Source organism: Coregonus lavaretus (genome assembly GCF_964263955.1).
Source record: "Coregonus lavaretus genome assembly, contig: HAP1_SCAFFOLD_2612, whole genome shotgun sequence".
NCBI lineage: Eukaryota > Metazoa > Chordata > Actinopteri > Salmoniformes > Salmonidae > Coregonus > Coregonus lavaretus.
Genome location: NW_028162339.1, coordinates 38,550 through 60,968, shown reverse-complemented (window position 1 = coordinate 60,968; position 22,419 = coordinate 38,550). Strand labels below are relative to the sequence as shown.

Sequence of the window (22,419 nt, the reverse complement as noted above, 5' to 3'; positions counted from 1 at the left end):
GTGTTTGCTAAACAGCATTGGCACTTGGATTGGAACCGGGTGCTATGATCAAATTCGACAAAAATAGAGCTCTTTGGTCATGCACACCAGTGATGGGTTTGGCGTTTGAAAGAAGGATGCATATGCAGAAAAAACCCCTCATACATACTGTAAGATATGGTGGTGGATCTTTGATGTTGTGGGGCTGCTGGTCCTGGGGCCCTTGGTAAGGTCAATGGCATCACGAACTCTACCAAGTTACAGAACATCTTCGTCAAAAACCTGGTTGCTTCTGCCACAAGTGGATCTTCTGGCAAGAAAATGACCCCAAGCACACATCAAAATCCACAAAGAAATGGTTAATTGACCACAAAACGAAACATTTGCTGTAGCCATCTCATCTCCGGACTTTTGACACCTATCCTTTTTATTTATTACCTGTTAAACAAAATACTTTTTTTGTGAGCAATTGTATTAATATAAAATAATATAATTTCCCCAAAACGTTGAGCATACAATATAGCTCAGCATAATGTATTTATTTGATACAGTCTTTTTGCTCATCTTTATCAAGGGTGCCAATCATTTTGGTTGTGATTATAGATAAGAGCTTCCCCACTGGGCAAAAACTGGTTGAATCAACATTGTTTCCAGGTGGAAAAACTGTTAGAATCAACTTGGAAAACTGATTTGATTAGAAAAAAGTCATAAATTTAAGGGAATTTTAATTTATTTTTTTAACCTTTTTAGCCTAAATCCAATGAGATGGTGAAATTTTTGGTCATGTTGAATGCCCGTTAGTTAACAACTCAACCAAATGTACTGTAAATCAAACTAGATGTTGAACTGCCCAGTGGGTCAGCTCTCATTGCCCACTCCTTTGCGACACCATGGTCACCATTCATAACACATTTGATTTGTAAAATGTTTTCTCACGCCCCAGGCAAACTCTGCCAGGTGTCAGATCATACATAGGAAATACTTTGAATAACCAGAGCCGCATGACTCGTGGAGGTTGATATGCGAGAATATACTGTATGACACGTGTGTGTGTGACTTAAGTCTGATCTCAGTGTGATAACCTCCATATAAGGAGTAGACTGACGTCGATGCAGCAGACCTGGGTTCAAACAGTATCAGATTTCTTGCCAACGCGTTAAGCGTTTGACTGAGCCTTTCTGGAGTGTCAGATAGGAAGGGTTTACGCATTTGGGACTATTACAAAACGTCAAATGATTAGCATGAAGTTGCCCATGCATTCCAGTGCGCTCAATATTTTGAATGTAATACTAGAGACACTAGAAAATGGAATGTCCCATCTTGCTCCATTGAGTGACAGCACCCAACCTACTCTGTGGTGAGGTGCAGTACTAACGTCCGCCACTGGATGGAAACAAAAGCCTAGAGAATGAACAGGAGAGTAAAAATCACAGAGCAAGTTGTTCATTGGCTTTGATGGATATGTAACTACAGCTTCTATTGTATAGGCTACCCTTGATATGTTCTTGTGTTATAAGACATTACCTTTTATACTTCGGTATATTATTCTCAGTGATTTAAACAGAAGACGTTTCAAAATAGTGACACGTTTTGTATCAGAAAATCCACACCTCAGCCTCCCGAGTGGTGCAGTGGTCTAAGGCACTGCATCGCAGTGCTAGCTGTGCCACTAGAGATCCTGGTTCGAGTCCAGGCTCTGTCGCAGCCGACCGGGAGACCCGTGGGGCGGCGTACAATTGGCCCAGCGTCGTCCAGGTTATGGGAGGGTTTGGCGGGAAGGGATGTTCTTGTCCTATCGCGCACTTGCGACTCCTGTGGCTGGCCGGACGCAGTGCACGCTGACACGGTCGCCAGGTGTTTCCTCCGACACATTGGTGCGGCTGGCTTCCGGGTTAAGCGGGCATTGTGTCAAGAAGCAGTGCAGCTTGACTGGGTTCTGATGACGCACGACTTTCGACTTTCGCCTCTCAGTACGGGAGTTGCAGCGATGGGACAAGACTGTAACTACCAATTGGATACCACGAAAAAGGGGTAAACAACAAAATAAATACAATCAGAAAATCCCACAGCTCTAATATGCTGCTCAGCTGGCTGTGGGTGAGCGTATCTATTTCAAGAGTGCTATCTTGTCAAACAAGTGTATCGTCCTCAACTCCATTTTATCTGCAAAGTAAACATGTTAATGTACTAAATAGGGCTCTACACTGACCTTTTTTTGAAAATCTAGGCGCACGCCCGCAAGACCATTTAGGAGCACAATTAAACATATTTGAGATATTAAAGCTAGAATCCTACATTTTTCTAGGTGCACTGGTGTTCCTAAATTAAAATTCCAGATCGCACAGGAAAATATTTAGCCAAATGTGCGAGTAAAATGGTCTCACTGTAGAGCCCTGCTAAATAATCCTGGATGTCAGGCCTCAGACACCTGTGTAATAAAACACACATTGTGAAATAATGAAAACATCAACAGTTCTAGTGGGAGAAGGGAACGTCATGTAGCATTAGCTGTTTAATTCATTCTCAATCTGTGATAGTCCTTCCTTTGACATTTCATTCAGGTTGAAAGTGATTGGAATGGGTCTTCCCAGGCTTTGTGACTGTCATGTCTGAGCTTGTCTTTCTTTCTCTCTCTGCCCTGGGCCATACTTTGTGGAATTGGTCAGTTTTGATTGCAGCATTTAAAAGTTACTATCCTTCAAATAGTTTTATCCTCTCCTTTTTCAAAATCATCAACTCAAGACGTTGCATTGACAAAATGATGGCTTCTCAGACAGACAGCTAAGCTGGTAATAGGATTCTACAGGTGCACATCATTTTTGACTGCTGTTTTGATACACCTCAGTGGCAACAGACATCTACTACTTTTTCAGCTCTTCCGGCCACAACCTTTCAACTTAACTATTTTCTGTGCTCTTTCCAGAAGAGATACAAGTCAAACAAATAAAACTATGGTCTGGGGAGGTGTGAATTCCACTGTTGTAACAGCATACTGCTACCCCATGACTTAAAGTCAGTCTGTTAAAAATGATAAGACAACTGTCACTAGTACTGGGTTTGATATGGACAAAATGGAAAGACTCTTCATGTGAATGAAGCAGAGTAATGAGAACTCCATTAGAATGAAGTACGCACACACACACACACACACACACACCAAACGCGCTCAAACACAAAGGCCCACAGCCACACACTTCGACATGGTCTCTATTACCTCTGTGGTCTTTATGGGTCAGTGCCAAGATGCTTGCAGTGCAGTCAGTCTCCTTTACTAGAGGTGTGGAGAGAAAGCCCTTTTTAAATATCTGGGTTGTTGTTGGTCCTCTGTTTATGTATTTGTGTTCCTTTTTGTGGTTTGGCTTGACCAAAATGTCCTACATGTCCAACAGCTGATCGATTTGGTCGACTTCGACTTTGTAGTATTGTTTCTCAGTACCATGATGTAAGGGTTAGATTATGTTTTTGTAAATATGTACTTGGTTTGATGTTGTAAGAAATCAAATGAAATCAAATTGTATTTGTCACATGCGCCGAATACAACAGGTGTAGACCTTACAGTGAAATGCTTACTTACAAGCCCTTAACCAAAAACCCTAACATTATCATTCATCCTAGCTAGCACGCAGAGATCAATGCCCTGGCCGCACTAATTAGTCAGCTACTCTCAACTTGTACCTCTGCCAGTCGCTCTCTCCTTCTTAGCTTTGGCTCCAGCTGTGAGGGATGTCCTGACCTGAAACATAACCTTAATCTCTACCAACTGCTCCGGCGACCGACCATGACACTTTCTTTTCTCAATTATTGAGTCTGGTCCCAGAGACTGATTAGCCCTCATCAAGGTTAATTACAGATCTCACTCTCCATTCCCACATTCCCTTGGACAGTAAAATAGCGTGTTGGCTTTGAGTGAGTCAGGGGGGCCTGGGAGAAACTGAACTAATGATGGGGATTAGCGTTAGCAACCAGACACTGAGTGGTGCGGTGGGGGGCTGACCGTCAGAGAGACACACACACACACAGCTTTGTTTTCATGCATTTTCAGGACATTTTGGGGAGTAAAAATGTATTCCCTATTTTCCTAAACCTAACCTTAACCCCAAACTCTAAACCTAACCTTTAAGCCAAAAATAACATTTAACAAATTCAGGACATGAAAAAAGTCCTGATTTTTCAAAATGTGTCTTGTTTACCTACCTTGTCAGCACATTGTGATGACTTGTCAGGACATTGTGGTCCTGATAAGGTAGGAAAACGTGTACACACACACACAGTAGCCAGAGGTAGCAATAGTGGTTAACAGATAGCGGTTTACAGATATGTCCTGTCCAGAACAGCAGTGGTGTTACCCCCACCCCCCCCCCAAGCCTCCTAGCCTACTTGCCCCCTCAGCCCCCCCATCACCTTGGGTAAGATAATAATGAGGCGGCCATACTTTCCCACAGCTCTTAACCAGCTGTGTGGCGCTGCTCTCCCAGCCAGGCCTGGTCAGTAATCAGGACCTCGTTAGGCGACCAACCAGAGGCCTGGCTCTGGCCTGGATCAGCTGGTTTAGTAGAGGAGAAATCCCCCAACAGTCAAATTGGGCAGAAAACAGTCTTGTAGGAACAGAAAGAGAAACACTGCAGGGCAGGAGACTCAGATAGGAAATGCTGTCATTATAGTAATGCTTAGGGGTAATGACAAAGCACAGTGTTGCAGAGCAAGGTAAATATGCCTTTCTTAGGTGGGAATTGGGTGAAAATGGGGGTGGCAGGTAGCTTAGTGGTTAAGAGCGTTGTGCCAGTATCCGAAAGGTCGCTGGTTCTAATCCCCGAGCCGACTAGGTGAAAAATCTGCTGATGTGCCCTTGAGCAAGGCACTTAACCCTAATTGCTCCTGTAAGTCGCTCTGGATAAGAGCGTCTGCTAAATGACTCATAATAATAATAAATAAAATGTGTTAACTACAGGTATATGCAATTGTGTGGTGTTGAAATGTGCTGTGTCAAGCTATTCTGACATATTGTGTGTATAATTTGACTGGATTTGTTTACCTAGGCTGCAATTCTTGTACAATATATACATTACACATCTTTTTGTCCAAAAATCATGTGATGAATCATCTGAATGCCTAACTGAGCATGGATGGACTTGATATCTTCCAATATGTTAGACACTGACATGATTAGCTCTGTACTCCCTCCGCAGCAGATAGTGAGAAAAGCTCTGACCACCCTCCACCTGCCAGCCCTGTGGACAAACCTGATGCTGTGGCCCCTGGAGATGTGGCCGCTGGGGCCCCTGGAGTTGTGGCCGCTGGGGCCCCGGGAGTTGTGGCCGCTGGGGCCCCTGGAGTTGTGGCCCCTGAGGCCCCAGTGGGGGAGACTGACGACGAGAACACTGTCTCCAACAAGACCTCAGTGGAGTCAGTGGAGGCCAACGAGAACAAGAACAACAACAACACCATCACCACAGCCAGGATCGCTACAACAACACCAAGAGGTTTGTATAGTTCAATATCTGCTACAACCTCTCCATCCTCTGTGTGTGTCGTTCTGACGGGTTGGGATAAAAGAGAAGTCACATTTCTGTTGAACATTTCTATACATCTTCTTCTAACGTCATGGTATCTATGGCTATTGATGTCATGTTGTTCCTCGCCGTTCAAAAAAAGTGGGCTAAACAAACCACACCTCTCTTCGCTTCTTTGCGTAGTTTGAAAATACAACGAGACAGATTGGTTTATCCACTTCCTCTTTCTCTGTAATTGACTCAGGGATACAATGTTGAACAGAAATGTTCTACTATATCTTGAACATGCCTCCCCTGGGGAGAATGTAATTAACACAGGATGGTGATAGCTCCACAGCTCCCAGACTATGTCCATATCTTAGGGCGAAGAATTCTTCTATAATTGTGTGGTGAAGACTGAACCAACAACTCAACAGGACATTTAGTTCAAGCTGTCGTTGTTTAAAGCAAAAGACAGTTAATAGTTGTGGCGTTCCTCATAGCAGTGGAAAATAGGTTCATGCACACTTGGGACGCTTGAGTGAGTTTTAAATGTCTTGTGAAAAGCATCACTATATGGTCAAGCCATTGCAAGTGACAGGCAATGGTTAGCAGCAGATGTGTGTATTTGACCTTTCCCCTTTACTAAGAGATGTCCTAGAGCTCAATCCGAGAGAGAACTCCAGTTGGCCTTTCAGTCTTTCAGAGGTCCAAAAATGCATGGAATGTTTGTAAACTGTGGCTATACGGTCACTCGTAAGTATGACTATAGGACACATATTCCATTGTTTAGTCCCACTACTATCGGATGGTTCTACAGTGTATGATTCAGAACACATGTTCTACCCATCACATCACATCGGTATTGAATGTTCTACTTTGGCAGGGATGAATGTTCTACTTTGGCAGGGATCCTGACTTTAGGTCTGCTGCCATTACTCAAATATTTTCTGGAATGTATGAGTGCAGGGATACAAGTATCTTATATCAGCATGCATCCTTTTGTAACCATGGTGAAATGTAGCTATAGGTCTAGGGTTAACACTCCCCATGTTCATCACTTCATCTATGTCCTGTCTCCTCATTATGTTGTTTCTCTGCTCTTCTCTCTCTCTCTCTCTCTCTCTCTCTCTCTCTCTCTCTCTCTCTCTCTCTCTCTCTCTCTCTCTCTCTCTCGTCTCTCACTCTCACTCTATCTCACTCTTACTCTCACACACACACACTGTCTCAGGATGGGCCATTACCAGCAGCTTCTCTGAGGTTCCTCTGGACAACCCAGCCTAAAAGAGATCCTCCTTTATCTGCAGCCCCTTCACAACCACGGTAAGCCCACATCGGACCCCCAGTTAGCCCCCAACAGACCCCCAGACAGCCCCCATCGGACCCCCACCGTAACCCCTAGATCCCCAATCACCCCCCAACCTCCCCCTGCAGCTGCTGAACCACTTCCCCAGCTCAGGTGTTAGTAAACGGATCAGCCCCAGCCAGGTCAGCAGGCCGCAAACGACTTTTGCTGGAAGTGCCAGAAGTGTTACTGAACCGGTCTCCCTGAATGAACATTGCAGTATAAATAGGACGTCATAACCACCAATCTACCGGTACTGCTGGTTATTAACATGTCGTTATCTATCTGCATTAGATTATGGGTTCCCATCTTCGAAATCTTCTTGACGAGGCTAATCCACATTGATTTATATATATATTCCTTGAAGGGATGTTTGTGGTTGTCGATGCATCTGGACTCAATTCTCCATTGGCAGTCATAAGATATTGCAGCATATATCAAAGTTTAATTACTTGTGTAGGGAGGATTTATATAGGCTCCTGGTTGAGTGAGGGGGACATATGTAGGCGTATTTGTTATACCTCTGCAATTTTCTAACTTAGTTATTGGACAGATGTCATTTAGCCTCTACAAGAACAAGTCGTACTGTTAGATGGAAACGACCACAACTTGCGCATCAAATATCTTCCACAATCTACCAAACAGCTCCCAACCATCTAAAATATCTCCTTGCCCACTTGCCGCAAAACAATGCATTTCCGATTTCCACTCATACTCTCTCATATACCTTTTCTGCTCATACCTCTGCTTCTTATCTCATTTCGATCAGGCATTCTAGATAGATTCCTCAGACAGACCCCAGCAGTTTGGGTCCTCTCAGTCAGTCAGACAGGAAGTTATAAATATAGCCCACTGCACCTGTGTTCCTCTTCTCTCTGAAGCCTGCCGCCAGTGTAGTGCTGCAGCCCAGGGCCTGGACCTTGAAGACCTGAGGAATCCACCCCGCTCTTAACAGACGATGATAGGCCCAGATCTTAGGCCCTGCCGCCGAGACGCATCGTGTTAACAGTCACGGATTGTGTCCCTTATCACAAAAAAGCAGTCCCCCCAGAAATCCCTGGCATCTCAGGTCCATCTTGGGTTGTCAATCCCTCACTTGTTCGCACCCCTCTCGTCCGTCCTCCCCCCTTTCTCTATCGCTCTGTCAGTAGTTTTGCTTGGCACGCTTTTTTGTGTGACCCTTAAGATGACCTGTAGTGTTGACATTTCCTCATACTGTATAGTAGAATCACATAATGTAGAAAGATGTCTAGTGACCATCCCTTATAAAACTACATTTACAGCAGAATGAATTAGGTCTTATAAAACTACATTTACAGCAGAATTAATTAGGTCTTACAAACCTGCATTTAGAGCATCATGAATTAGGTCTTACAAAACTACATTTACAGCATCATGAATTAGCTCTTATAAAACTACATTTACCACAGCATCATGAATTAGGTCTTATAAAACTATATTTACAGCATCATGAATTAGGTCTTACAAAACTGCATTTACAGCATCATGAATTATGTCTTACAAAACTACATTTACAACTAGCCGGTGCCCCCGCACATTGACTCTGCAACGGTACCCCCCTGTATATATAGCCTCCCTACTGTCACTTTATTTTACTTCTGCTCTTTTTTTTTTCTCAACACTTTTTTATTTTATTATTTTTTTATTTTTTTTTTACTTTTTTTGTTTAAAATAAATGCACTGTTGGTTAAGGGCTGTAAGTAAGCATTTCACTGTAATGTCTGCACCTGTTGTATTCGGCGCATGTGACCAATAAAATTTGATTTGATTTGATTTGAATTAGCTCTTATAAAACTACATTTACCACAGAATGAATTAGGTCTTATAAAACTGAATTGATAGAATAATGAATTAGGTCATGTAGGAGAGTGCAGTTAGAAGTGAAGGCTACTGCCTAGCACCCCTGACAAACCTGTCCTGTCTGGTATTAAGGAAAGGCTGGATCAGAGGGCTGGGGATTTGTAAGGCAGCCCGATGCGGGTCAGTAGGAGGAGAGGAGAGACTGTGGACTAATGGATACATTTTAATGAACACCGTTTTTTATAATGCAGGTATGCATGTATACACTACGTATGTACACAAATATGCACAGTGTAACCATAGTCATTCTTAAAGATGACTGACGTGTCTCCAATCTCCATCTTTAAGGTGGGTGAAAACATCAGAGAAAGTCTTGCTAGCTTCAAATAAGGTGGCTATGCTGTGGCTGTGTATGTAATTACAATCGTCGTCTTCAGACCGCCATAATTAGTTCATTAGAGGATTGGATACTTGGTCCAGACAGAGCCACTCTCTGAAGAAATGACTACCTTGGTCCAGAGTCTTTTACAGTACAGGAGGCCCCATACCACCTACATTACATTTACATTTACGTCATTTAGCAGACGCTCTTATCCAGAGCAACTTACAGTTAGTGCATACATTATTCTTTTTTATTTTCATACTGGCCCCCCGTGGGAATCGAACCCACAACCCTGGCGTTGCAAACGCCATGCTCTACCAACTGAGCTACCTCCCTGCCGGCCATTCCCTCCCCTACCCTGGACGACGCTGGGCCAATTGTGCGCCGCCCCATTGGTCTCCCGGTTGCGGCCGGCTACAGCAGAGCCTGGATTCAAACCAGGATCTCTAGTGGCACAGCTAGCACTGCGATGCAGTGCCTTAGACCACTGCGCCACTCGGGAGGTTGGATCCATTTGACACGTGATTTATTTACAGATGTATTTAACAGGATCGTTGGAGACAGAGTAGACCATGTAGATGGAGAATAACTAACCATAGATAATATATGATGACGTTAATAATCCTACATGTGTAATGTAGCAAAATACAAGTGTTAAAATGACATGTTTTATGCTAGTTTCTATTTACCTATGTCACAATCATTTATAATCACATATACACACCGTGTAACATTATAGTTCCTGGAGATTGTGCTACGTAATTGCTCCTATACCATTGCCTTCCAGAACTTTTGTATGACTTACACAAACAGTGAGAGCTGAGTCTACCAGGGCTACCTTCTAGCAGCAGGTTATTGATATGGTGTAGAGTTTCACACTGGGGGAGTGATATTTGATCACGGTAACTACAGCAACATTATTTAGATGTCAGCATAGGAAAGCAAGTATTCCCATTGATAGGCTTGGTAGTTACACTCTTAGAAAAAAGGGTTCCAAAAGGGTTCTTCGGCTGTCCCCATAGGAGCACCCTTTTTGGTTTTAGGTAGAACCCTTTTGGGTTCCATGTAAGGTTTTACATGGAACACAAAAGGATTATACCTGGAACCAAAAAGGGTTCTTCAAAGGGTTCTCCTATGGCACGTGTCAAACTCATTCCACGGAGGGCCGAGTGTCTGCGGGTTTTCACTCCTCCCTTGTCCTTGATTGATGAATTAAGGTCACTGATTAGTAAGGAACTCCCCTCACCTGGTTGTCTAGGTCTTAACTGAAAGGAAAAACCAAAAACCAGCAGACACTAGGCCCTCCATGGAATGAGTTTGACACCCCTGTCCTATGGGGACATCCGAAGAACCCTTTAAGGTTCTAGATAGCACCTTGTTTTCTAAGACGATAGCCTATTATTCTCACTGTTGAATTGTAGTTATTAACTCTTTATTCTAAATACAGTGGAAAAGAGGATCGATAATACAGTAGATTCAGCTGTGGATTTCACATTCAGCATGAGGAAAAAAGGCCCTTCTTGGAAGGCAAGGTCGGCCTTGCTCATACACAATAAGAAAAGCTGTCTATTCTGTGCTTTACATACAGAGAAAACAGACTGAATCGACCTTGTAAAAAAGGAGCCAAGAAAGAAAGAGAAAAGCTAGAAACAACCACTCCTTTCTTCCTTCCACCTGGTTTAGGTAGTGATGAGCAAGCTGAAGTTGAAAGGCCTCTTGCCTCCCCCATCCAGGGGAGATAATGGATATGACCTGACAGCTCATAAAACAGCATAATTAGCTGGTTAGGCCGGCTGTGTTATTTTCCAATCAGGGGTTTTCTTTCATGTCCGTCAGCCCACGTTGGAGGAAAACATTTCCACTGCTGTCGGGGGGAACGGGGGTTATCATAAATTTGACTCTGGAATAGCCCGCCGGTCCAAAGAGAGGGGAGAGAATGTGGACAAGCCTAGCTAGTAATTAGTGTGGGCTATTTTATTGGCCGATAGGGGCTTTCGTTCGATGTGATTGGACACACAGGTTCAAAGACAGGGCAAGGCTGTGTAGAGTCAGAGGTCAAGGGTCAGATTATCTTATCTCATTGTGCTTAGATATATTTGTCATTCATCTACCCCAAAATAAATCATTTTCTTGTTTATGTAGTGGCATTGCTGTCCCCAGTAATAAAAAAGAAACCAGATCTCAATTTTGGGGTTTGAGACTACCATTTTGGACGTCCCAATGGATCTATGGCAGGATAACAGTGGCGTAGGTGTGAGAGGGGGCCTGGGCTCAGTAATAACAGTGGCTGGGTGTGAGAGGGGGGCTCAGTAATAACAGTGGCTGGGTGTGAGAGGGGGCCTGGGCTCAGTAATAACAGTGGCTGGGTGTGAGAGGGGGCCTGGGCTCAGTAATAACAGTGGCTGGGTGTGAGAGGGGGCCTGGGCTCAGTAATAACAGTGGCTGGGTGTGAGAGGGGGCCTGGGCTCAGTAATAACAGTGGCTGGGTGTGAGAGGGGGCCTGGGCTCAGTAATAACAGTGGCTGGGTGTGAGAGAGGGCCTGGGCTCAGTAATAACAGTGGCTGGGTGTGAGAGGGGGCCTGGGCTCAGTAATAACAGTGGCGTAGGTGTGAGAGGGGGCCTGGGCTCAGTAATAACAGTGGCTGGGTGTGAGAGGGGGCCTGGGCTCAGTAATAACAGTGGCTGGGTGTGAGAGAGGGCCTGGGCTCAGTAATAACAGTGGCTGGGTGTGAGAGGGGGCCTGGGCTCAGTAATAACAGTGGCGTAGGTGTGAGAGGGGGCCTGGGCTCAGTAATAACAGTGGCTGGGTGTGAGAGGGGGGCTCAGTAATAACAGTGGCTGGGTGTGAGAGGGGGCCTGGGCTCAGTAATAACAGTGGCTGGGTGTGAGAGGGGGCCTGGGCTCAGTAATAACAGTGGCTGGGTGTGAGAGGGGGCCTGGGCTCAGTAATAACAGTGGCTGGGTGTGAGAGGGGGCCTGGGCTCAGTAATAACAGTGGCTGGGTGTGAGAGGGGGCCTGGGCGCAGTAATAACAGTGGCTGGGTGTGAGAGGGGGCCTGGGCTCAGTAATAACAGTGGCTGGGTGCTGCTGGGTGGTGTTTCCTGCATGTATGGGTTTTGATGTAGTGACTGAGATGACAGGGCTCTGTCATGTCACCTGACTGGGTTTATGGTTTATCACAGGGAGGGATTGGTGGAAAGGCATATACACATACACACACACACACACACACACACACACACACACACATACATACACACACACACACACACACACACACACACAACCAGGACAGAAACAGCTGGTGTCAGCTGATCTAAAATCTGCCTCTTGTGTCCTGCGCAACACAACAATGTTAGCCCACTGAGCTAAAAGCCTAAGCATTCGCTTGGGGAGCTAACATAAGTCTTCAGGACTCAGGAAGTTACTCATTAGACAAGTTTGATTCCCCAAACCATCTCCATTACATAAGCAGTGTACCCTCCGCCCTGGCTCACCAACTGAGTTAGACATTGTGCAGGGCTCCACACTGAGAATCATTAAACAATAGACCAATAATCTATTTTCAGCTCAGGTCGTGTAATATGACAACAGCTGCATTTATCTACAGACTGATATTTATAATGTTAGATTAGTATTATGTGGCTCACATAGCATGAGTAGTCCTCTATCCTGACAATTATTAGTCATTACAGTATATAGCCATGAGATTAAACACTTGTATTTTAAATTAGATTAAAACACACACGTTTGTGTTGGTGGCTGACTGCTGTTTGTGACCGAAGTTTGAAGGTGGAGTCAGGTTTCAGTGTTGATAGTACTAACTGTCTGAGGGTCCCAAATGCCCTATGACAAAATGGCGTCTCTGGCGTCTAGCTTTTTAATGTGATACTGTTATATACAGGCTCTGGATGCTACTGTTAGCCACTGTTGTTCTGTCAAAAGACATTTCTTTGATAATGAAATGTATGCATCTTGTTTGACATGATGTCAACTTTTAATCCCTAAATTCCATTACTGACTGAAAGACCACATAATGATAATGTTGATAGTCATTGTTTATCACACGACATTGTCAAACGACACCCCACATCTAATTTTGTAAACACATTACCCTAAACATTGCATACACCCCTTCTTTAATCCCTTGTGCCCTACTTCTTTAAAGCAGCCCCATACAGAAGGTCTTGAATTTCCTCCCTGTCTCCTTGTTTCTACCCAGCCAGTGTGTTGAGAGATGCAGAGTAAAGGTTCCCTTTGATGCTCAGATAAAGAGTTAGAAGGTCTTCAGACGCCCTATGCTGGCTGGGCTCAGCACGCACGCGCTCACGCACGCACGCACACACACTGGCCTGGGTCCCCTCCTACATTGAAGTCAGTGGAGGCTGCTGAGGGGAGGACGGCTCATAATATGGCTGGAATTGAGTCATTGGAATGTTATAAACCACATGGAAACCACATGTTTGATACCATTCCTTTGACTCCATTCCAGACATTATTTTGAGCCGTCCTCCCCTCAGCAGCCTCCACTGGTTGAATTTGCTGTGCTACATCCATCACAGATGGTGGATTTCTCTGTAAATCCTCACGCCTTCTTTGTTTACCTCTATTTGTACTGCTAACCCAGGCTGGATTGTAACGGGATAGGTCTAGCAGTGGAGCTATTGACATATACATGTATATTCCACGTGGGAGTATATTCACTTCTGGTTGGTAGGCAGAAACAGAAGCACTTCCTACAACCGCAACCCAGCTGTCTTTTCCTTTTGGCTTTTTATAAAGCGACGAGGTCGTGTACTTCGGACAATCTAAATGTGTTTAGAACGCAAGAGGTGAATTTACAAGAGGGTCACTTACATGTGTTAATTAATCCATTATAAACATTCACCCGAGGCTTCCTGTTAGCTTTGCATCTGTCGTGACCTTGTCGTAGCCTTTTTCCCTTTTCCTGTTTCTTTTATTCTTTTTTTTTTTTTTTTTTACAAACACTCAGTTAAAACATTAGTATATTTAGCCATGACTATATTTAAACGTTAGTATGCAGCCCTATCTCACAGTACAGTACACAGCTACTGGTGTGGGTGGAATGTAGCTAATGTAGCTGGCTAGCTGCTCGCTATGGAAACACTTTATCACTTCCTGTGGCAGAGGTCAGAGCAACCTGGGTGTCAAATTCAACTCGTGAAAAATCCAATAACTGAGTGAGAAATACATTTACTAGTTCAACCAGTTGATTTAGTGGCAGTTGTTTGCTATAACGACCTTAAGTATACAAGTTAATCAATGACAAAATTGAGATAACCCTTAGCTAGTTTAGATACCATTTGGCTCGTTGACTATTCTGGATCTCCACCATTGTTCACCCCACGACAACCTTCATTTGTAGCCTGTGCTAGAGGACAAGGCTAGTTGAAACCTAGATTGCTTTCCAAACAATTTAGAGGCAGCTTGTTTTGAAAGCAAGCCCCATTATGCGGTCATGGCTTGCCTTTATAGAAGACGCCGAAACCTTGACAAATGGGGTCAAGGCAACAGATGCTTGAGAGCTATCTATAACCAATAAGGAACTCCAACCTCTCTCTCTCTCTCTCTCTCTCTCTCTCTCTCTCTCTCCCATAGTCATATAGTCGCCTAAAATATAGCCTCTTCTTGCTATCAAACTCTTGTTGCGTAGTAAGCTGATTAGCCTTGTTCATTAGCTTTCTGTAGGATACAAGGGAGTATAATTGAGACATTGATTTGTGTATGTATTGCTAGCCCTGATCCCTGATATTTTTACACACTATACCGTGCCTCTTTATGAAAGGAAGTATCTCTCCTTTATGTGACCTGAAACCATGCGACAACCCATTAGTCATATCGGCAGTGCGTTTACCACTGCTATCTGGTCCAGAGATCAGATCTCGTTTGTGTAATACCACACACACATCTCACGTGTTCACTTCCTGAACTTGTCTCCACATCACAAAACCGCTAGGTGGGGTCGGTCCAACTTCCTGCTTGGGTTCCTTGACCTTCAGTGACCCTTCGCGATGGGAGCTAAGTGAAAAGGTCAGAGGTCAGCGGAACCTAATTAAAGGGTATACACTGACCACAAGGAGGAGAGTGCTGTACTCCCTGTGTCCTAGGAGACACACCCACATTCTTTAGTGGTCACTGAGACGGGTCCATGCAGAGGTTGAGGTAGAGGGAATTGTCCTCAAGGAACATCTAGACCTGCACACACTTAAAGCTGCAATATGTAACTTTTTGGGCGACCCGACCAAATTCACATAGAAATGTGCCATTCTCAAGTCTAAGAAGCGGTAGATCTGTTCTAGGTGCGTTATTTCTATGCTTCCCGTTCTTACGTTTCAGTTTATTACACCAGCTTCAAACAGCAACATATTTTTGGTTAATTATAAGATATTTCACAGCGGTTTAAATGGTACAATGATTCTCTTGCTTGATTGGTCAGATAAACTGAAATTAGGCAAACTATTAGAATTTTAGCAACAAGGAAATGGCGGAGCGATTTCTGCATACTGCACCTATAAACATACAGATGCCACACACACACACACACCAGGTAAAGGAAGAGAATTCTTAAGAGCTTCCTTTTACAATTTCACTGTTCACCATACCCTCTACCTAGCCCATATTTGATGGACGTCAGAGGACGGTGACCTCTGAACTTTTGAGTGTTTATGTTTTAGACTCTTCACAAGAGTTCCACCGTAGCGGTCACATTTGCCCTTCTTCTCTCTCTAGTATTCCCGCCATGCTATGCCAGCAGACAGCTGGTTGCCAAGTGCTGTGACACACACACCGTTATCGACTTCGCTTTAGCCGCTACACGCTATGGAATAATAATAATAATAATACCTGTCTGTCAACAAAGGAAGCAGATGATAGAAAGGCAATGGCAATAAAATAATATGGCTATAGGTTTGATATGCTATACGGAAATGGTATTTACACCTTGGTAGCTTAGCTTGTCTAAATAGGGGTCAGTTGTTCAACACGGGCTTTCCAGATAGCATCTATCTTCGTTGCGGGTAGCAGCAGCCCTGGACACTGTGTGTGTGATCTGGTAGCGTGCTATGATGTGATGCCCACTTTGCCCAGACACTATTCCTAGGGATAGAGGCTACTACTCTATTCTATTATTGCATCCGGATGTTCCATTGAGCTTTACAAAGGAGACCAGGCCTAAAGGCAGTCTATTGCAGATCTTAATTTGAGCCAGTTTGCAACAGGAAATGTGAATTATTATGTGGATTATAATTCATCAACGTTTTTGTAGGGGTAGATACATTTTTCGTAAGGGAAAATCAAGTCTGAAATTTCAACGTGGAAAATGACTAACTTCAGAAGCCATTTTGAACCTCAAATAGACCACGAGTTTTAAATGTCCTCCTGCAACAGGGCGATCAAATTAAGATCCTACATCTGTACCTAAACTCTGAAGTTTAAATCAAGTCTCCTAGACTAGCAATGAAGGACAATGATCCAGTCATTGAACAAAACCCTTACAGTTTCTCTGATAAACACCCTCTGTCACTTCCAGTTGTCTTGCAAACAGTCAGTGCTTTGAGAACCTACTAAGAGTTCAGAAAATCATTTGTGGGGAGTTGGGAGGTGCAGTTAGTCGAACGTCTCTAGCAGTCGGCAGAACTAATGTCAGGCTTTGTTTACGGAACAGAATTCCCCTGGGGCAGGATTATCCAGATAAACTCAGAGGAATGGAGTCCGCCCGCCAAACGCAGGATTAGGGAAGTGGCCGATCCTTTCAGCTCCTCTAGAGCCCCTGGGCTCAGTTTTTCAAAAGTTATCTATCCGGATTTTGGCAATCGGATACGATTAAATGCATAGAAATATAATGAATAGAATGTGAGTCCCCATTCAACTCAATCATTCATCCGTTTTATTCATTCTATTTCTATGCATTTAATCCTATCCGATAGGCGAAATTCAGACAACTTTTGAAAAACTGGGCCCTGGTGATGCCTTCTCCACATCGTGTGTGTGAGCTGTCAGGAATGTCACCCATTCACAAATACTGTCACCTTTCTATGTACAAAGCAATAGGTACTGTGGATGGATTTAGTCTTAGTTCCTGACAAGGTATTTCTATTCTCATGAGCCATAACCAAATCTCTACGTCAGTCAAGAGAGAGCATGGTATTTCCAACTATCTTACTATCTCTGGATGGACTGACGTCATAGTACCAAACCAGTCGTCATTCTGATCTCATTGACAGTCCCCATGTGATCAGATTCTGTGCTGGTGGCTCACTGTTTGGGAGGAGCAGCAGCCATATCAGCTTTATGTCCAACCCCACAATGTGTTACAGTCTGTGACTTCAGTAGCATGTAAGGGATAGACCTGTCACCATCCTCTGCTTGGTGTATTTTCTGCCGGTGTCCCCATCCAACATGTTTGGTTGTTTTAGCATTCCTGTCCACTCCTCCTGGGTCTGACCTGCTCTCCGGGCCTGGCGGGGCTACTGTGATCAGAGACTTGGTGAAAGATGGACATTCACCTGCTGGTATCGCCTCAGGCATCAGCTCCAACCTCCAACATTCCTTCCTCAGGCCCAAACTGACGAGTCACACCACTGCTTAATATGCCTGTGTCTTTCAGTGTGTTAGTCATCACAGTTGGGGAACTTTTCTCCCCACTCTCCAGGTGTAAGAACAGTTTACTTTAAATGAAAGCTTTAAGAATGTTACACTGCGGCTACTATTGATACACTTTGAAGTGTGTGTATGGTGATTTTAAAATTGAGATGTTTTACCAGATGTTCGATAGTGAAATATTACTAGTTGAGAAATAGTAATACAAGTTGATGAAGGGCTGTGCATATTCATGACTATGATGAATTTGGCTTTTGTTGTTGTAAATGTAATGTATTATGGTTATATTGCACATAAACCCATTAGAAGAAACACCTTACCTTAAAATGAACTTGTGGTTGTGTTTGTCCTCAGTGAGCTTTCACATTGATATTTACAACCGCATACTAAATCTGTAGTAAATCGCTGTGTTGCTTTGACCTAATAGCTATTACGAATAGCTATTAAACTTTTTAGCACTTAACCTTTCAGTTGTTAATCCATCAGATCAAACAGGTTTTTGCTTCCCCAGTTATTTTCTCCTATGTGTTATTTTGCTGTTTTTACATGCCCATATTAATAGGTACAGTGAGGGAAAAAAAGTATTTGATCCCCTACTGATTTTGTACGTTTGCCCACTGACAAAGAAACGATCAGTCTATAATTTTAATGGTAGGTTTATTTGAACAGTGAGAGACAGAATAACAACAAAAAAATCCAGAAAAACACATGTCAAAAGTGTTATAAATTGATTTTTGCATTTTAATGAGGGAAATAAGTATTTGACCCCCTCTCAATCAGAAAGATTTCTGGCTCCCAGGTGTCTTTTATACAGGTAAAAAGCTGAGATTAGGAGCACACTCTTAAAGGGAGTGCTCCTAATCTCAGTTTGTTACCTGTATAAAAGACACCTGTCCACAGAAGCAATCAATCTATCAGATTCCAAACTCTCCACCATGGCCAAGACCAAAGAGAAACATTATGCTTTGGGAGTGTTTTTCTGCTAAGGGGACAGGACAACATCACTGCATCAAAGGGACGATGGACGGGGCCATGTACCGTCAAATCTTGGGTGAGAACCTCCTTCCCTCAGCCAGGGCATTGAAAATGGGTCGTGGATGGTTATTCCAGCATGACAATGACCCAAAACACAGTGGGACAAAATCCCTCCTGAGATGTGTGCAAACCTGGTGGCCAACTTCAAGAAACGTCTGACCTCTGTGATTGCCAACAAGGGTTTTGCCACCAAGTACTAAGTCATGTTTTGCAGAGGGGTCAAATACTTACTTCCCTCGTTAAAATGCAAATCAATTAATAACATTTTTGACATGCGTTTTTCTGGATTTTTTTGTTGTTATTCTGTCTCTCACTGTTCAAATAAACCTACCATTAAAATTATAGACTGATCATTTCTTTGTCAGTGGGCAAATGTACAAAATCAGCAGGAGATCAAATAAGTCTTTCCAAAAACGTCTTTATGGTAATGTCTTCATACAAAATGGACAATTACATTTATATTCTATTTGTAGGAATATTGACTGCATGGAACAGGTGTGAAGTTTAGAGCAGACCGTTGTGATGACGAGTGGTCGTTTCCAGAAGGCCAGATCTGCTTTACTGCACGCTGTAAAAGCCCAGAGGAGAGGGAAAGAGCGATGATAAATTGTAACGTTTGAAACATTCCCTCTGTGATATCATAAAGCAATGATAAAACAGGTATATAGTCAGTTTAGGACAGAAAGTATTTCTGATTTCACTTAGTTTCCACCTGTCATTCTTAGAGGGGGTGAAGGCAGTAAACAGGTCTATGCAGGTTGTAGGTAATGAGACTGAAAACCGGTTGAGGTTTTGCTGTATTACTTTCCATCACCAAAATGATTGGTGAAAACCTTCCTCCACTACAGTGCAAACACTTGACCCATAGACCTTACTACAATGTGAGCAATCTAATCAATTGGAATCACTACTTTTGTGACCCAGCATTTGAGCTCTTTTGTTCAGAGACCAGATTGAGGAGGTGGTAGTCTCTAGCTGGATTCAAGTTAGCCTTAGTAGCATTTTCCCCAGAGTCACTAAATCCCCAGTGGAATGTCAAGTCTTTCAGTGACTAGGTTTCTCCTTCACTATAGTAACTGCCTAACTGGGGTCCTCTCCACACAGATCCCTATCTGTTCCTATATGGCTCAACTTTAGCTCAGTTTAGCCCAGCCACTCTACAGAGCTGTGCGAGAGCTCACCTGTCCTGCAATATGCAATCAGACCCTTAGTAATCACATAAGCTCTGCAATATGCAAACAGACCCTTAGTAATCACATAAGCTGTTCTCTGTTACCTGGTCTCCTTTTTATTGCATGCATTTGAGATTAACGGGGGTCACGTTTGAAAGTGCAACGGCAGGATATAAGAACTGTAAGGATGAGATACTCATACAGCATGGTCGGTTTAATTTATTTGTGCATTTACTATATAGAGTGCACTCCATCCATACCCAATAAACACCTGTTAGCTTACTTCAATTCTTATTTGGGTATGTAGGTGTTTTATGTATGAAATCCGTACACGCAGCTTTTTGTCAATCTAAAAGTTAATCTAGGCTAAGTCATCTATGAATTTTTAAGGGGTTGAACCACCTCAACTCCACAGTCTTCACACCTAGGGGGCATAAACCAGTTCGGAGAATCCATAAAAGGGTTATCATAAATCACTTCAATAGAGTTTTTTGATGAGGGGGAGGGAGGGAGGGGGGGTGGGGCATGTCAGGTATCCTGTCCCTCAAACAGCTGTTTCAGCACAGGGGTCAAGGGTCATGTCAGAGGCCACATAAACATGGTCAAAGCAGAAGGTACGGCAGGGGGTTACAGGTGAGGAGAGCCAGGATTATGGTGTCACAGGATGACTAAGGACACAACTTTCCAGGAAAATCCAGCCAGGTAGAAATATAGATGGAGAAAGGTAGCCCAGTGATAAAGAGGGAGTTAGATCTCCCCATCGTGACGGCCCATCGATTACAAAGCAAGATTAGCAAAGGTTGAAGCTAAGTGCGTTTCAGATGAGTAACTGTTCTGCACAACAAAATGAATCATTTGAATCATGAGTGTCTCACTGACTTCTGTTGCTGACTTCCACGTTGTTTTCTTTGTGTTTTTTAGACTGAAGAAAAAACGTGAAGTAAAAGGTAAACTCATCGGAAACGCCTGAAAACAAAGTATTTCATTCAATTCATATTATATAGGCTAGCTGATTAAGTTGATGTTTTCTCTGTCAATAAACCATTTGTTAACTATCGTTGTCTTTTAAATCTCAGGATAACCTATGGATATGCTAAGTTAACTTTCACAAATGCTATCTTTATATTCTGGTACTTACATTTTATTATACTGTATTTTTGTCATCATAGCCTTAGGAGTGAATAGGCCTAATTTTGATTAATTCATCTTGTGTGTATATAGTTTAGATAGGTATTATGTCTTTAAGGAAGAGTAGCTGTCAGGATGTATTCATGTTGTTATTCTGATTTACTTAGGATTTATTCCATGGCATTGTTGAATACTCATTTCTGATTGGCTTGAAGGGCATTCTAGAGCGTGCATTATATATTTATATGAAGTCATACGAGATATGAGGTCATGTATGAACTTTCAATTGTTAATATCTCTGTTTCCAAGATAATTTTTTTGGGGAGATCAGTTTCAAATCTTTATGCAGATTCTTCACATTCCCTCTCACCCTCAATCTATATTGTCAATTCATTTGTCATTTTGAAAAACCGGCAATACTTCCATCGTCATGTTCTGTACATTTTATTTGCATGGACTTGATTGCATCCTTTTTGGCTCTTTTGATGTCAGTCGCTACATAAATGTAGTGAATGTGTCACAATATTTCTGTTATTGGGCCATCAAAGTCCTACTCAGCTTGAAGCGAGTGTTTTATTAATATTCTACCCCTCATGTGAGCTGGGCCAACGTTGCAGATAGAAATGTCATGATTAGAGCTGACGTTATTCCTGATTCCGCATGTCAGAGAGGCATGCTTGTTCTGCACAATATACTTCTATCTGAACGTTTCACAATGTTGTGCCCTGCTGAAAGCAGCACTGGTCCCCACCTACAGTAAACTGGACCCTGCGAGGCCACCTGTTATTACCCTCATGAATGAGAAACCAGGCTATCGGGCCAATCCACTGCATCTCCATCCAAGAAGAAATCCTAAAAGGCTTATGGGTGGATTGCTGTGGAGAATGCTAATGCTAATAATAGCAGATATGCTATAATTTACATCCAGTAAAACAGGACAAATAAAAGGAAAGGTCCGCCAGGGCTAGATACCGTGATAACAGCTGGGAGAGGTGGGATACAAACTGTTTCCTTTACAGGATAGTTGATCCTCTTTCTACACACTCATTCACAAACATCCCAATGTAGTGTTTCATATTATACCTCCTTTTTTTCATGCATCAAGTCTCAAATCTTGACCCAAAGAAAACATGTAAAAAGCAAAGTAGTCTAGAAGATGTTTCCATAAATAATTCCTTTAATGCTCTGTGTAGAATACCTGTTTCTCATGTTTGTACATTTAAATAAATATATCAAAAACATTGGCAGCATTTAGTTGTTGTATTTCTAAAAGGTGGAGACAGCACTTCCTTCTCACAGATTTTTCAGGGGGATTTTTTTTTTGTCAGCAAACCTTTCAAAATAGCCGTCATTGTAACGAAGTGCCCCTAGTCTCAAACATGTAATTTCTTCTTGCTGACTGGCCAACTGTCCAGCTGCCCGCCTCCGGTCCAGCCGGTCATATTAT

General features: G+C 43.1%; 1 protein-coding gene across 2 annotated transcripts in view; it reads left to right on the top strand.

The window, feature by feature from the left end:
- Window positions 1-22,179, top strand: part of LOC311119343 (uncharacterized protein) — a 28,272-nt gene extending 6,093 nt beyond the window's left edge. The window contains exons 8-10 of one of the 2 annotated variants that reach the window (XM_084194064.1): window positions 5,169-5,459; window positions 6,700-6,791; window positions 20,766-22,179. In XM_084194064.1, the coding sequence (XP_084050190.1) occupies window positions 5,169-5,459; window positions 6,700-6,752 (344 nt within the window). In that variant the 3' untranslated portion in view covers window positions 6,753-6,791; window positions 20,766-22,179. Of the gene's footprint in view, window positions 1-5,165; window positions 5,460-6,699; window positions 6,792-20,765 lie in introns of both variants that reach the window. The other variant, XM_084194063.1, reaches the window with a different exon arrangement.
- Window positions 22,180-22,419: the final 240 nt, after the last annotated feature.